This window comes from Penicillium subrubescens, assembly GCF_028828155.1.
Source record: "Penicillium subrubescens strain IBT 31985 chromosome Unknown utg000007l_segment0_segment0, whole genome shotgun sequence".
Taxonomy (NCBI): domain Eukaryota; kingdom Fungi; phylum Ascomycota; class Eurotiomycetes; order Eurotiales; family Aspergillaceae; genus Penicillium; species Penicillium subrubescens.
In genome coordinates this window covers 1,058,828-1,072,666 of record NW_026643157.1, presented here as the reverse complement: position 1 = coordinate 1,072,666, position 13,839 = coordinate 1,058,828, and the positions used below count along the sequence as shown (strand labels likewise).

Genomic DNA, 13,839 nt, shown 5'->3' with positions numbered 1-13,839 from the left:
GGATCAATTAAGACCTAGGCCTGGCCCCCGGGAGACACTGAGGGACGCATCCATGACCACCGGCGAAAAGGGGGGTAACAAAGTCGTTCTCAATTTCGGAAACGGCAATGACAGCTGGAGCTGGGGCATCGTAGGAAATGGACGAAGAAAAAATGATGAAAATAGAGAGCCCGGCGAAGGGCTCACCAGCATTGCTAAGAAAACAGATACAGTCGACTGGGCGACAAGCGAGTCACCCACATCGTGAAGCAGAAAAGATGAACATCCAATTCCGAGTCGTCAGCTGCGAAATAACTCTTTTTTGTAGTTTATTGGAACGTTTTGATGATGATACAGTGGTACAGCACGCGCCAAAGCTAGGCAAGCCGTGTCTGTCCTCACTTCTGGCGCGGAGACCTGGTCATGGTATGTTAGTCACGATATTCCAGTTGTATGTGAGACAAGATGGACTTACGTCGGGCTGTGGAATTCCGGCGAGCTCGGGCTGTAGGCAGCCGCGGGCGACGTCGGAGAGCCAGAGAATTTGGGAGACGTCGGCGAGTATGCCTCGGGTTGCGGAGGGGACCAAGATGGAGAAGTAGGACTCCACTTGGGAGAGGTAGGAGAGGCAGGGGACGTGGGAGACAAGTGCCGACCGCCACCGAGCGCAGGGCTAGTAGGGCTGTACTCGGGGGACGTCAGGCTAAAGGCTGGCGAGGCCGGGCTGAAATTGGGGGACGATGGGCTGTAAGTCGGCGAAGTGGGGGAGTACGATGGAGAGGCCCCAGCAGGCGACGATGGCGAGTAGGCCGGAGACGTGATCACGAACTGAGGGCTCGATGGCGAAGTTGGCGACATACGAGGAGAAGTGAAGCCCGGGCTGCTGATACCAGGGGACGTGGGAGAATAAGCAGTCGACGATGGCGACCAGCTTGGAGAGGCCATGCTAGTATTGAATGGGCTGGTCGGAGAATAGACGTGGCCAGGACTGCGGGCACCGGCGGCGGGACTGAATCCACCGAAGCCATCGGCAGGCTGGTACTTGGAGAGGCCTCCAGGTGACTCGGCACCACCCTGTCGGATGGGCGAGAAGCTTGCGTCGGGATCAGAATCGACCATGTACGAAGTGCTGGCCATGGGCGATCCACTATCATACTGGGTGGCCGCACCATCAGAAATGATTGCGTCCTTTGCACCAACGCCGCCCATCAGAGCGAAGCGGGCATTGTTCGAAACAACCGTGTTCAGCAAGTTCTGATCCAGATAAACGTCAAACTCCCCCGTTCCAGCGGGGGCCATCTGTCCAAGAATCAGGTTCTCCGACACGCCACGGCAGTCGTCGAGCTCGCCAAAGGCGGCAGCCTCCAACAGAATCTCGACTGTTTCCTCGAATGAACAACGCATCAGAGCACCATTGTCGGCACGGTTGATACCATGACGAGTGACGGGAGTCAAGTAACCACGGACGGTCATGACATCGACCAGAAGGGCCAAGTGACGGTGATTGACATAGGAACCGTCAAAGGCCAACACTTGGGTCAATTCACGAAGCACGGCAGTACGGGCAGCTTCAATACCAAAGACCTCGAAAATCTCAATGAACTGGTTGGAATAGGTACGAGTAGCGTCAACTCCAGGGATAGCGAGAACCGGCGCAAGGTGAGAGCCGCTGGTCTCAAGAACCCAATCCTTGCAAAGAGGATCAGTCTTGCTCATGAGCAGAGCACCATCCTCTGTGACGCGGACCTTGCTTCTCTCATTGATGAAAGCACGCTCCACACCGGGAACACCACGAAGAGTAAGGGTGTCGAGCAGGTGCTGTTCGAGTTTCTTGAGAGTTACGTCGTACTCGACATCATCATCGTCATCATCATCCTTGTGAGACTGAACTTGACGAATACGGATGACCTGTTCGTCGGCGTTGTTATCACTGAAAATGACGGCAATATCGTCCTTGTACGCCTTCTTGATCTTTTCGGCGACGTCCTGGACAGTAAGTCCCTTATCAAGCAGCTTGGGTCTGCTGAGGACAATACGAAGCAGCCACTTCGACTGGTTGGCCAGGTCGCCTTCAACATCCTCGGGGATAATGAAGTAGGACTCGACCATATCACGATCGTTCTCAATGACAGTGGACTGAATATCCGGATCGTAGTAGATCTCAGTCGCCTCGGTGACAGACCGCAAGCTGGTGTGCTCGACAAGACTTCGCAACTGCTTAGCGCCCTCCTTCTGGTAGGTGTTGTCACCTTCCTGGTATACTGTCATGGACGGGGTCTTGATGTTGGTTGCCACGTTAAGAATTTCCTTCAGACGAGGCACACCCAGGGTGACGTTCTTCGACGACACACCAGCAAAGTGGAATGTGTTAAGTGTCATCTGGGTGGCGGGTTCACCAATACTTTGCGCAGCAAGGACACCAACCATTTCACCGGGGTTAGCCGCAGCACGAGCGAAACGGTTCTCAATGGCGCCGAGAACGTGCTGGAAGGCAAGCTTGTTGAGAGAGTAGTCGGCGACCAATCGCTTGAAGGCGAGAAGAGAGCGAAGCTGGGCCTTGAACAGGAGAGTCGAGTTGTAATCAGCCTCCTTTGAGATAGGATCGTCACCACGAACGACGACCAGACGATCAAGCAGGGCCTGGACTTGAGGAATAACCTCGGCAGGGTGCAGATCGCTGATCGTGCCCTCACGAATGCGGAACGTCGAACGAGCCATCTCCAAAATTCTTCGCACGTTGATGGGAAGCTGCATCATCTCCTCATCCTCCTTGGCCACAGTACGGAGGAACGCACGAGACTCGAGCAGGGCTTCCCACTCTTCGTCGAAGTAGCGCTGAACCTCGATGTCACCCGCGATCTCGTTGGCCTGCTCCAACACTTCGGGACCAAGGGACATCTCACTATCCATGACATCAACACGGAAGCGCTGACGCATCTTCTCGTCGGAGCAGCGGATGATGTCGACAGGTTGGTTCTCAATGTGAACACCATCCAGACCATCTTCTCCGTAAATGAACTGGATGATATCACCCAAGGAGTTACGGACAGTACCGTCGTACTTGACCATGACTTCTTCCAAGGCTTTGACCAGCTTACGCTGGATGTAACCAGTTTCGGCAGTCTTGACAGCGGTATCGATCAAACCCTCACGACCAGCCATGGCGTGGAAGAAGAATTCGGTAGCAGTCAAACCACGTAGATAAGAGTTCTCGACGAAGCCACGGGATTCAGGAGAATAGTCGTCTTTGGTGAAGTGAGGCAATGTGCGGTACGCAAATCCGAATGGAATTCGCTTGCCCTCAACGGATTGCTGACCCACAACAGCAGTCATCTGGGAGATGTTGATGGTCGAACCCTTGGAACCAGAACGAGCCATTTGAATGGCGTTATTCAGATCCTTCAACCCCTTCTCGGTGGCAGCACCAGCCTCATCACGAGCGTTGTTCAAGGCACGGGAGACCTTGCTCTCGAAAGTTTCACGGACGTTCATACCGGGCAGCGCCTCCAGGGTGTTATCTGTAGCACTGGCAGTAATCTCTTGAACTTCCTGCTTGCGTTCTCGAACAGCCTCCTCAATCTTTTCAATGGTCTTGCGATCGGGAATCGTATCACCGATACCGATGCTGAAACCGTGGTGCAGAAGCCAATAGTTGACGATGGTCTGGGCACCATTGAAAAAATTGACTGCGGTGTCACATCCATACTCGTTGAAGATGGTGTGAATCACACCACCACCGCTGGCACCAACGGTCTTCTTGGAAAGCATACCGTACAGCAGCTGTCCTCCTTGAATGAGCAGGCCACCATCATTGAGAGGGCCGAATTTCTCGGAAATCGGCGCATTATCCTTTTCGACGCGGACGAGATTGAGACCAGTGGGGAAAGCCATGCTGATCATCTGCTTGCCAGTCCAGCGGGGACGAGGCTTCATGATCGCGGGAGGAGGAATGACGCCATCCCAGTCGGGAACCCAGAGCATAAGGTTCATGACTTGATCCTTTGTAAGGAAAATATCACGACGGCAGATCTTGTAGATACCGCACAGAGTATCCTGCACGATACCCATAAGAGGGCCGTTACGCTGAGGAGAGACAATATTCTTCGGGACCAAAGCAAGCTCGGCCAGTTCCGCACGCGATTCCTCACTCTGTGGAACGTGCAAGTTCATTTCGTCACCGTCGAAATCGGCGTTGTAAGGCGTCGTGACCGACAAGTTCAGACGGAAAGTTGAGAAGGGCATAACGCGGACGCGATGGCCCATCATACTCTCCTTGTGCAGGGAGGGCTGTCGGTTGAACAGAATAACATCACCGTTGTCAAGATGGCGTTCGACCTTCCAACCGTACAACAGCTGCTGGTTGCCGGCGCGCTTGGCGTGACGAAGATCGATTCGCTCGCCAGTGTCTCGAACAATGTACCGAGCACCAGGGTGGAAGTTGGGTCCGTTAGAGACTAGCTTTTGCAGCTTCTCAATGTTGTACGGAGTCACCACCTCGGGGTAGGTCAAGATTTTTGCCGTGGAGTATGGCACACCGACCTCGTCAAGAGACAGGTTAGGATCACCTGTAATGACGGTACGGGCTGAGAAGTCGACACGCTTGCCCATCAAGTTCTGACGCAAGCGACCCTCTTTACCCTTAAGACGGCTGCGCAGCGCCTTGACCGGACGGTTTCCTTTTTGCATGGCCTTGGGCTGACCCGCAATATCGTTGTCCATGTACGTGGCAATGTGGTATTGAAGAAGCGATTCAAACTCACGAATGACGTGCTCTGGTGCACCTTCCTGCTCACATCGCTGAACATTTTGATTGGCGCGGACAATTTCCGCAAGCTTGTAAGTCAAATCGTCCTCACCACGAGCGCCGCTGGTAGCGCCCATCACAACGCTAGGGCGAACAGTTGGAGGTGGGACGGGGAGAACAGTAAGGATCATCCACTCGGGTCGCGCATAGTCGTTACTCAGACCCATGATTCGAACATCCTCATGGGAGATGTTGCGGAAAATGTTTAAGGCCATCGCCGGAGTGATAACCTTCTTCTCAGGCTGTGCGGTCATGTCGTCCTCCATCATGCTTTTGCTGGGCTTCCAGGTACCGACAAGAGTGATACCTTCCTTGCGCACCGTGGGCTGAGCGTTACCACACCCACCGTGGAAATAGCGCTTCTTGCCCTCCTTTTGGAACTCCTCATCATCGGGGGACGGGTCGGTCTCGCAAACGTTGATATCCTTCGAAGCTCTCCAGATCGCATCGAAGCGTCTTTTCGGGTCTCGTAGGCGGATGGCTTCCAAGAACTTCGGGTTATCCTGAAGTCAAAAATGTCAGCACGAAAAGGTCAGAAGATTTGCCATCCCATGAGGGATGACTAACCGCTCCAACTTTGATCTTTCCACAGTTGTGGCACACAGTCTCCAGAAGCTTCTTAATCTTGGTCACAAAACCTTTTGGAAAGGAGGAGAAAGTCAGTCAAATGAAAGAAAGGTGGGAACACCGCCGCAGATCCCGAAGTGATCACGGCGCAGAATCACTCACCAATATGGAAGACTGGAGATGCCAGTTCAATGTGACCAAAGTGTCCAGGACACTCCTTGGGTCCCTCTTCGCAAGTTTCGCAGTTGAACTGGCGGTCGATGGTGCCCAGTCGAGGGTCATTAACACCCTTAGTCCGAGGCCGCATGCGTTGCTCATCCTGTATCAAGTGATAGAAGTTAGAAACCTCATTCGCAAAAATTTATTTGATGGCTTTTTGGATAGATCAGAAGTGAGGCACATACCATCGTCTCTGGATATTCCACATGAACTACACTCATGCGCTTGATCTCTTCGGGGGCGAAGAGACCAAACTGAATCTCCTTGATGGTGCGCAAAGGCGCCTTGGAGTAGGGGAAGTGAACATTCGACATGGTTGCGGTAGCTCGATGCGCAAAAAGCTGGTCGGATGCCGGGAGTTGAGACGGGTGCAGGTGAGAGAAGCCGGAACGCGGACCTGGGGAAAACGAGAGATCTGGAGGTCGTTAAGGCGCAAAAACTGAAGAGACAGGCTAAGTAGACGACCAAACGTCAAAATCACACGAGGCGACGATGAAACGAAGGTGGTGTGGAAGCAGCTGGCCGGCTGAGGCCTTTGGCAGCCCTTGCCACGAGGGCGCCGGCGACCTGGAGTCCCCGAACGTCACGAAGCCCTTAAAGGAGAGAGAAAAGGGAAGAGTCGCTGATGATCGCGTGTAGATAGTCTCCAGAAGAAATATCACGATGGGAAACGCGATATTCTTCGATGGTGAGGTGATGGGGAGGGCGTGTCGGGGAGGTTGAAAGGGAGTTGGTGAAGGTTGCCTCACCCGTTGATGGGGCTCGAGTTTTCCCTCTGTTCACTTAGCGCGCCAGAGGGTGTCTATAGTGTCCCGTAATCTAGGCGGTGACAAGTAGCAAAACACCCGGCCCAGGCAACAGCCCTGGAGACTCAGGCAGCGAGTGGGTGCGGTATAAACCCAACGCTCACCGCCTCCGATTCGACTCCGTTCGTTGCGAATCTGCAGAGGCGGCAGATATGGAAAAACAACCTTCTATTGTTGGGTCGTGTCGACCCCATCTTTGTGTGCATAAGACTCCACTGTGTGCTGGATGTTCGAGCCACCAGCTTCTTGGCCTTTTTCCAGGCCTTGGGGATCTTGATCCTGGAAAATAACTCGATCTCGCGCTGATCCGCCGCCATGAATTTGTCGCTTGTTGACCCGTTCGTCCTGGCCCAGGACTATCCGGATACCCTGACAGAGAAATTGCGTACGTGGATATTCTCTCCTTGTATATGTTTTGGCATGCTCTAATTAGCATTCTAGGGAGTGGTCATGCGACATGTCTTCGATTTAACCATACTGGCGACTACCTAGCATCCGGACGAGTTCGTGCGCCTCTATATATGCAGAGCGAAATGGAGCTATTGAAGCTAACTATTGCGCATTAGGTGGATGGCACTGTCGTGATCTTTGACATTGAGACCAATGGTGTCGCACGCAAGCTCCAGGGTCATACTCGGCAGATCCAGTCACTTAGGTATGATTGTATGACATCTCGCCTGGTAGGCTAACATAAGACTAATCTTCTCTTCCCACTAGTTGGTCTCGAGATGGCCGGTACCTACTTACATCGTCGCAAGACTGGAAGTGCATATTGTGGGACTTGAAGGATGGCTCCCGCGTGCGCACAGTCAGATTCGAGGCGCCAGTGTACATTGCGGAGCTGCATCCGTTCAACCAGTATGGCATTATTTCCTCCAATTGCCTACCGACATTCCTGTGAGCTAATCATCTCTGTGCGCTATCTAGCCTCCTCTTCGTGGCCTCCCTATTTGAAGACCAACCGGTTCTCGTTGATATTTCCTCTCCAAAACCAATCAAGCGAATTCTCCCCTCCGCACCCCTCCGCCCTCAGCCTACAAACGGTGAAGAAGTCGATCCCGCCGTCGCCGCCAAACAAGCAGCGCAAGACGCAAAGCATTCAACCTGCGTCACCATATTCACGGCATTTGGCAACCACATCATTGGCGGCACCTCCAAGGGCTGGATCAACATTATTGAGACGGAAACGTGCACAACAATCCATTCCATGCGTCTGTGCAATGGAGTCGTCATTCTCGCCCGCCTTGCCAACAACGGGCGTGATTTACTGGTCAACAGCTCGGATCGTGTTATTCGCACTGTCCTCATGCCTGACCTTTCCCAGCTTGGTATTGACTTCGAGCCGTCTGCCATCAAACTACAAGTGGAGCACAAATTCCAAGATGTCGTCAACAGATTAAGCTGGAATCACGTCACATTCTCTTCAACTGGCGAATTTGTCACCGCAACTACCTTCATGAACCCAGATATCTACGTCTGGGAGCGCAGCCATGGCTCTCTAGTCAAGATTCTCGAGGGTCCACGAGAGGAGCTCGGCGTGGTCGAATGGCATCCCTCGCGGCCTATGGTAGTCGCTTGTGGTCTGGAGTCCGGCTGCATCTATACATGGTCGATTATTAGCCCCCAAAAATGGTCTGCCCTAGCTCCAGATTTCGGCGAAGTTGAGGAAAACGTGGAATACGTGGAGCGCGAAGATGAGTTCGACGTTCATCCAGCCGAACAGGTGCATCAACGTCGGCTCGATCTCGAAGATGAGGAGCCCGACGTGATCACTCTGGATCGCGCCGAGGACACCATCGATGCAGAGCAGTCCGGCGTATTCAGTGTTCCGGTCCTTCTGGATATCTCGGATAGCGAGAGCGGAGAGGATATTATCGCAGTGGGACCGGGCACAATGCGCCGTCGTACTCCCGGTGATGGAGATGCCGAGAAGGATACCAAATCTGGTGCAAATGGTGTCGCTCGTGGCGCAGGCAGGAACCGCCGGCGGTAAAAAGTGGTTTCGATTGTTGTTTTCTTCATGAGTTCATCGGTCTAGCTCTACGCGGACTAGACAGACATCATTTGCATATGGATGGCGTTTGAAATGCATGGATTTGGAACGGCGTTTTGGTAGGCTCGAGCTTTTTTTGCCCTTTTCTTCTATGATGCGGCAGTGGTTCGCCAGATGACATACTTGAAACTAGTGATTTAACTGCGTTGTACTTCATCTGAAATGGCATTCCCACTGTACAGTGACTTTCCCTTCGAGAGCATCTGCGTGCCGTGGCAATCATTAAACCATTGAATCGTACCACATCACCATGCCTCAGAACAGGACATCAAGCAAAGAAGGGTGGACAGGAAGAAGGACTACCATGATCATTTCTTTCTGATGGGCATGTCGGTAACACCAGTCATATACCAGGGATTTTTGGCCTTCTTGCTTTCGGCTGTCTTCTATACTACTCATACTAGTCTGCAAAATACGGTTCCTAAAGTCTTTGGAGGACTTTTTCCGTCACGACATTTAAGTCGCGCCTCGTCATCGTCGTCGGTTTAAGGCGCGATTCGGTGGCTCTCAAACACGTTCGCCAACCAGGAATCGATGGTTCTTTGACTGTCAGCAATCTACCCTCCTACCAACACATATATACCTTCCTGGCCCTCGGAAGTCTTGCTCCTTGGCCAAATCCACCAACGCTGTGACCGGTCAAGGTAATCAGTCAACTAGGTACTGTTCAGGGCCTCCAGGACTGTATATGCTTCTCGGCTTCTTTCTATGCTCCAAACACATCCATTGGCAAAGCTTGGATATATAGGATTGTTCACTCTCAATGGCTGAACTTGGTCATGTGCTATAGCTCGCATGTGTTGGCTCGCGGGTAGACGGAATGACTTGATCATAGACATTGTACCAGTTGATAAGCATTCATAAATTTTGATTTCTAGTGATTGAGGACAGTATGCGTCGAGATCCTCTGATTTTGTATCCCAGTCCGATCCTGAGTGGGCTATTACTGAGCAGTCAACCTACCTCTGCAGATATGACCGGCTTATGAGATATATATCTCACCCCAATGAGTCACCAAGGAGCCAACTGGATTTTATTCACGATTGAAAAAGACATGAATCGTAATCAAGAGCTATTTCCACATACACAATGAGCCCAGACACTATTACTATTACGTGTTCACGTTCGCAAGGTGCACGGTCGGTGGTACCTAGTGAGGATACAAGGTTGGCCACGTACAAGGGATGGAGCGCCTTCGTCCAACTTACTATTTAAGCCGCAGAACAAATCAGCGACTCTGGGTCTTCATCAAAAGAAAATTTCTCCAATGCAGTAATTCAAGACTCAATAATAGAATATCTCCATTAACAATATCGTCTGCCGGTGGTGATTGTGGCATAAAAAAAAAAACCAAAAAAAGTATCACATATGGGCTCAGCCGGGAATTGAACCCGGGTCACGTCCAGACAGGAAACGATGCTCGTTTCGGGCAGGCCCGAAGGACGTATCATGCGACTAAACCACTGAGCCTTGAGTGATGCTGATCCGAACGATTTAAGAAAATATAATGAGCCCTGCAACCGGATGGATGCAGACGACAAAGGAAGACAAAGCAAAGTGCTTTCTTCGCGAGGACTGCGCTGCGTGCTTAGGATTTAATTGGACAGGAATATTTTTCTGGTTATTGTAATTACTGGATAACATATAGGTCTACGCTATAATTTACAAGGAAATATTTTCTCGAGCTTTAATTAATAAATCTTTCTAACTTCTATTCAAATATTCCAGGGCTTTACATATGTAGGTACTGTAGTGGGATAGAAGTCTTCAACCGATTGAAGATGTATTCAATATTTCGAGTCGGCGCGACCTGCAGTCTGCCACACAGACTCGGCCACTTACACCGATGGCCCACTGCTCGAATCATGCTACATAGCGAGGACATGACGCTGATTCTCGAGCAATGGATTACCCCACAGCTCCAAACAAAAAGATCATAACTACGTGGACATATTTACAGCCCTAGAGACTACATGAAAACTCGTTCGAGTCTTGAATATTCATATTGACATATCGTCAGACATAGCAAACTCAACCACAAGCTTAGGTGAGACCACCTGGGTATATACCACACAAGCCGCAAACATGGAAATAGAAGAACAAAATGAAGAACCCTCCGGATCCAGCCCGAACGCCACTTCAATGCAAAACATGCAACAAGAAAAGACTTTGAACAGATATAGCAAGTCGTCATCATGGCAAAGCCGTGGATCGCCCACAAGTCTCGTGGGAAACCACCTCCACTCGTAAATCATCACTAGAGAAGAATACTTTAGTTGGCGAGTGGCTTGCGAGCCTGGTAAATATGCAAGATGTTGTAGCAGCGCAGATCTTTATTGAAAGCCTCGGTCTTCACGTCCGTCGCAAGGCGTTTAATCTTCTCAATGGGCCAACCATACACCCGGCTGAAGGGTGCGAGACTGAGAGTCTCGACACTCTCCGAGATGGCCAGGTTGTACCAGCTGGCGACTTTGCGCTCGTGCTCATCATCATGCCAAGGATTCAAGGGGAGTCCGACCATTTGGTGGTCGATCTCCGTGAACCCGGCTTCTTGCAGATTGCGAATCGTCTCGCGAGAGCTATGAGCTAGCGGACGCATCGTTGACTCCGTGGCGCGCTTCAGGGCTGTGTACCAGTGACGAAGGGCGAGATTACTGAGCGATCGGTCGTCGCAGCGCGGTTCAAAATCGATTTCAACTTGTTCGAACCATGCGCCCGGGCGCAGGTGTGAGAATATCCGCCTGTACAGACTGGGCCAACTGGAGACGCTGCCACTTCCCATTTGCATGTGAATGAGATCCCAGGAATCCTCGCCCATGGCCCAAGGACTTTCGAAATCGAATGGAGCGTAAAAATCGCAGTTTTTGGGATGATTTTGTGGTTGGATGGGGGCGAGATCTACACCAACGACGAATGAATCGGGATATTTGTTGGCAACTTCAATACTCCAGATTCCAGTCCCACAACCCAAATCCAGGATGCGAGAATTGTTGGGATGTGGTGCATATATCAAGCCATCTGATACTCGGGCGACCGTGAAAAGCTTATGGAATATGTCGAGGCGGTCTTGTTCTTCGTCGTCGCAGGGTAGCATGTAGGTGCCTTTGCGGTAGGAATGATACATGCGATTATTTTCTTTATACGGAGGGTACTTTTCGGGGATTCTGCATGTAAGAGAGGATTGTCAGTTCAGCAATTCCACGATACTTGACTGCGTAGCCGAGAAAGCAAAGCTCGGCGGCAGATATCATTGTATTCTGCAGGGGAAACGTACTTGCGATTGGAGACTATGATGGGCGGTGATGAGCCAGAGGCGCGAGAGGCCTGTGATGTTTGTGATGCGACCGAACCATTGCTGAGAAAACGGCCAACTCTTCGATCGCCATCCTTGTCCGAGGGATTCCGGTCTGTAATCATATAGATATCCATGGCGGTTGAGGTTTGGCGCGACCGAGCTCGTTCACTGGCTGGGACCGAGGGACCATGATACCGATCACTGGCCGGAATTGATGAAGATTGATAGCGCTCACTGGGAGGAATTGACGAGGATCCATAGCGGTCGCTGGCGGGAATGGACGAGGAATGATACCGTTGGCTCGAGGGCACCGATCCAGAGTGGTAATATCGTGAGGGGCGACCGGCATCGCTCGCGGGAGTTGATTCGGACTTGTGTCTTTTCGGCGGTGGAGGGGAGGTCAACATTGGCGGTAGCCGGTTTCGACCGGACTGTTCGTCGGTCAACATCCTGGACATTCAATGGTGGTAAAGGCGATTGTCCGAAGAATCAGGGGTGGAATCGTCTCGGGACCGATTGTCTCGTATACGTCGGGACCGAGGCCGACGGAGAGGAGGGAAGGGTAGCTACGATCAATGATCGCACAGCGCAAGCAGGGCTCAGAAACAGAACATCAATCGAGCTTGTCTGTCCCAGCCGCCACACCACAGGTAAGAAATCGGCGAGGCAGCACGTTGATGCAGGAAGGCAAAGACAGCACGCAAGGAGGAGCGGCGATGCCAAAGTACGAATTGCTCCGAGCGGCCAAGCGAACCAAGCGAACCAAGTGGATTTTGTTGGCAGCACTGGGCCGAGAGGCTGGGCGGGTCAACACTCCACAATCCACGATCACAAAGAGTATTGACCGAGTGGAATGGAGAGGAGATGAAAGCAGTATCGTCACCACTCAAAGACCAAGACTGAGCAATCCAAGGGTGGTTCACGAGAGGAGAGGGATGGAGGTGAGAACCACGGACAAGAACGCGACCCCGAGGGTTTTAAGGTTGTGTAGCCGCTGGCTGGGTTCCGTTTGGGGTCCACGGGTGGGGTGGGAGAGTCAAGCAAAAAGAAGAGCTGGACTAGAGAGTGAGAATGTGAAAAACGAAAGAGGGAAGGAAGGAAGAGAGGAAGATAAAATTGAAGCGACAGTAGAAGGATGTAAAGTGTGTGTGTGGGGGAGAAGGGAAGAGGAGAAGAGATGCAGAAGTGCAGACGAGCAGCACAGAGGCTGACACTAACAGCTGATCGGGCATAGATTGTAGCAAAAACCGCAATACGGTTTGTCCTACATGTACAGAGTATGATTGTATAATTGATACATAGTTTACTACTGTATAGTAGAATGGAAATTATACAATACTACAAGTATATACAGCTTTTACAATCGTCATCCCATCGTCGATCCCCAGCATCATACCTGCTGAAGGTTGAACCCAATCCAACTGATCCAGAGTCTCGGGTTTACACCACCAACATCATCATCTTTAGGTCCATGCCCTCTTAAAGTTGAAGGGGAGGAAGAGGGGGCTGGAAGAAGTGGAAGTCTACCGGTTGGTCACTTGGTCTTTGACTCAAGTTCAGTTTCGCCTCGAGAACAAGTCGACTCCTTCCTTGTCGGGCATCGTCTTTCCCTTGGGATCTGGTTCGACTCCTCCCAATGATCCATTATCCAATGAATCGCATTCCCTCCTCCTTGGGGCCGGGCGCCAACCCGGGATCGACCATCAAAGTCTCCACCGACGCCGCGCGGGACGCGGACCGTCTGGGCCTCCAATGATGATTCTGTTTGGTCCTTAATTGGTAAGAACTGACTCATGATCCAAGACACACAAAGACCAAAACATCCCACACTTGTTGAGATTAACAGAATCGGGATACGAAAAATAGGGACGATGGTACCAGATGAAAGACGTGGCACAGAGGCAACATCAAAAAGCAACGATTGCGCAGCACAGACTCCAACCCAGTACCCAGTGGAATGGGTACGCCGAGAAGCTTCGCAGCGTGGCGCCCAGTCAGCTCTGACTTCCATACCGGTTTCTCTGGACTTCCCCAAACAGTCGGGCTGTTCCATGGCAGAATCGCATTCACCTGGGTAAGCTCATCGGGGTGGCCGAGAGGCTCTCTTGGGAGATCC

General features: G+C 51.7%; 3 protein-coding genes across 3 annotated transcripts; 1 reads left to right on the top strand and 2 right to left on the bottom strand.

The window, feature by feature from the left end:
• Positions 1-377: 377 nt before the first annotated feature.
• On the bottom strand, positions 378-5,883 carry N7473_010156 (DNA-directed RNA polymerase II core subunit RPO21; the record flags this gene model as incomplete). Its single annotated transcript, XM_057156095.1, has 5 exons — positions 378-396; positions 455-5,286; positions 5,351-5,421; positions 5,513-5,669; positions 5,755-5,883. The coding sequence occupies 5 exons, from the start codon at positions 5,881-5,883 to the stop codon at positions 378-380; spliced, it is 5,208 nt and encodes a 1,735-aa protein (XP_057004750.1).
• Positions 5,884-6,690: 807 nt separating this feature from the next.
• On the top strand, positions 6,691-8,368 carry N7473_010155 (Set1-mediated histone H3-K4 methylation subunit Swd1; the record flags this gene model as incomplete). The annotated part of the gene is made up of 5 exons (XM_057156094.1): positions 6,691-6,760; positions 6,817-6,878; positions 6,942-7,030; positions 7,093-7,233; positions 7,303-8,368. The coding sequence occupies 5 exons, from the start codon at positions 6,691-6,693 to the stop codon at positions 8,366-8,368; spliced, it is 1,428 nt and encodes a 475-aa protein (XP_057004749.1).
• A 1,989-nt stretch (positions 8,369-10,357) lies between these two features.
• Positions 10,358-12,880, bottom strand: N7473_010154 (class I SAM-dependent methyltransferase). The gene is made up of 2 exons (XM_057156093.1): positions 11,703-12,880; positions 10,358-11,592 (listed from the first exon to the last, which is right to left on the bottom strand). Exons 1-2 carry the CDS (start codon positions 12,179-12,181, stop codon positions 10,701-10,703), a joined length of 1,371 nt encoding a protein of 456 aa, XP_057004748.1. The 5' UTR covers positions 12,182-12,880; the 3' UTR covers positions 10,358-10,700.
• Positions 12,881-13,839: the final 959 nt, after the last annotated feature.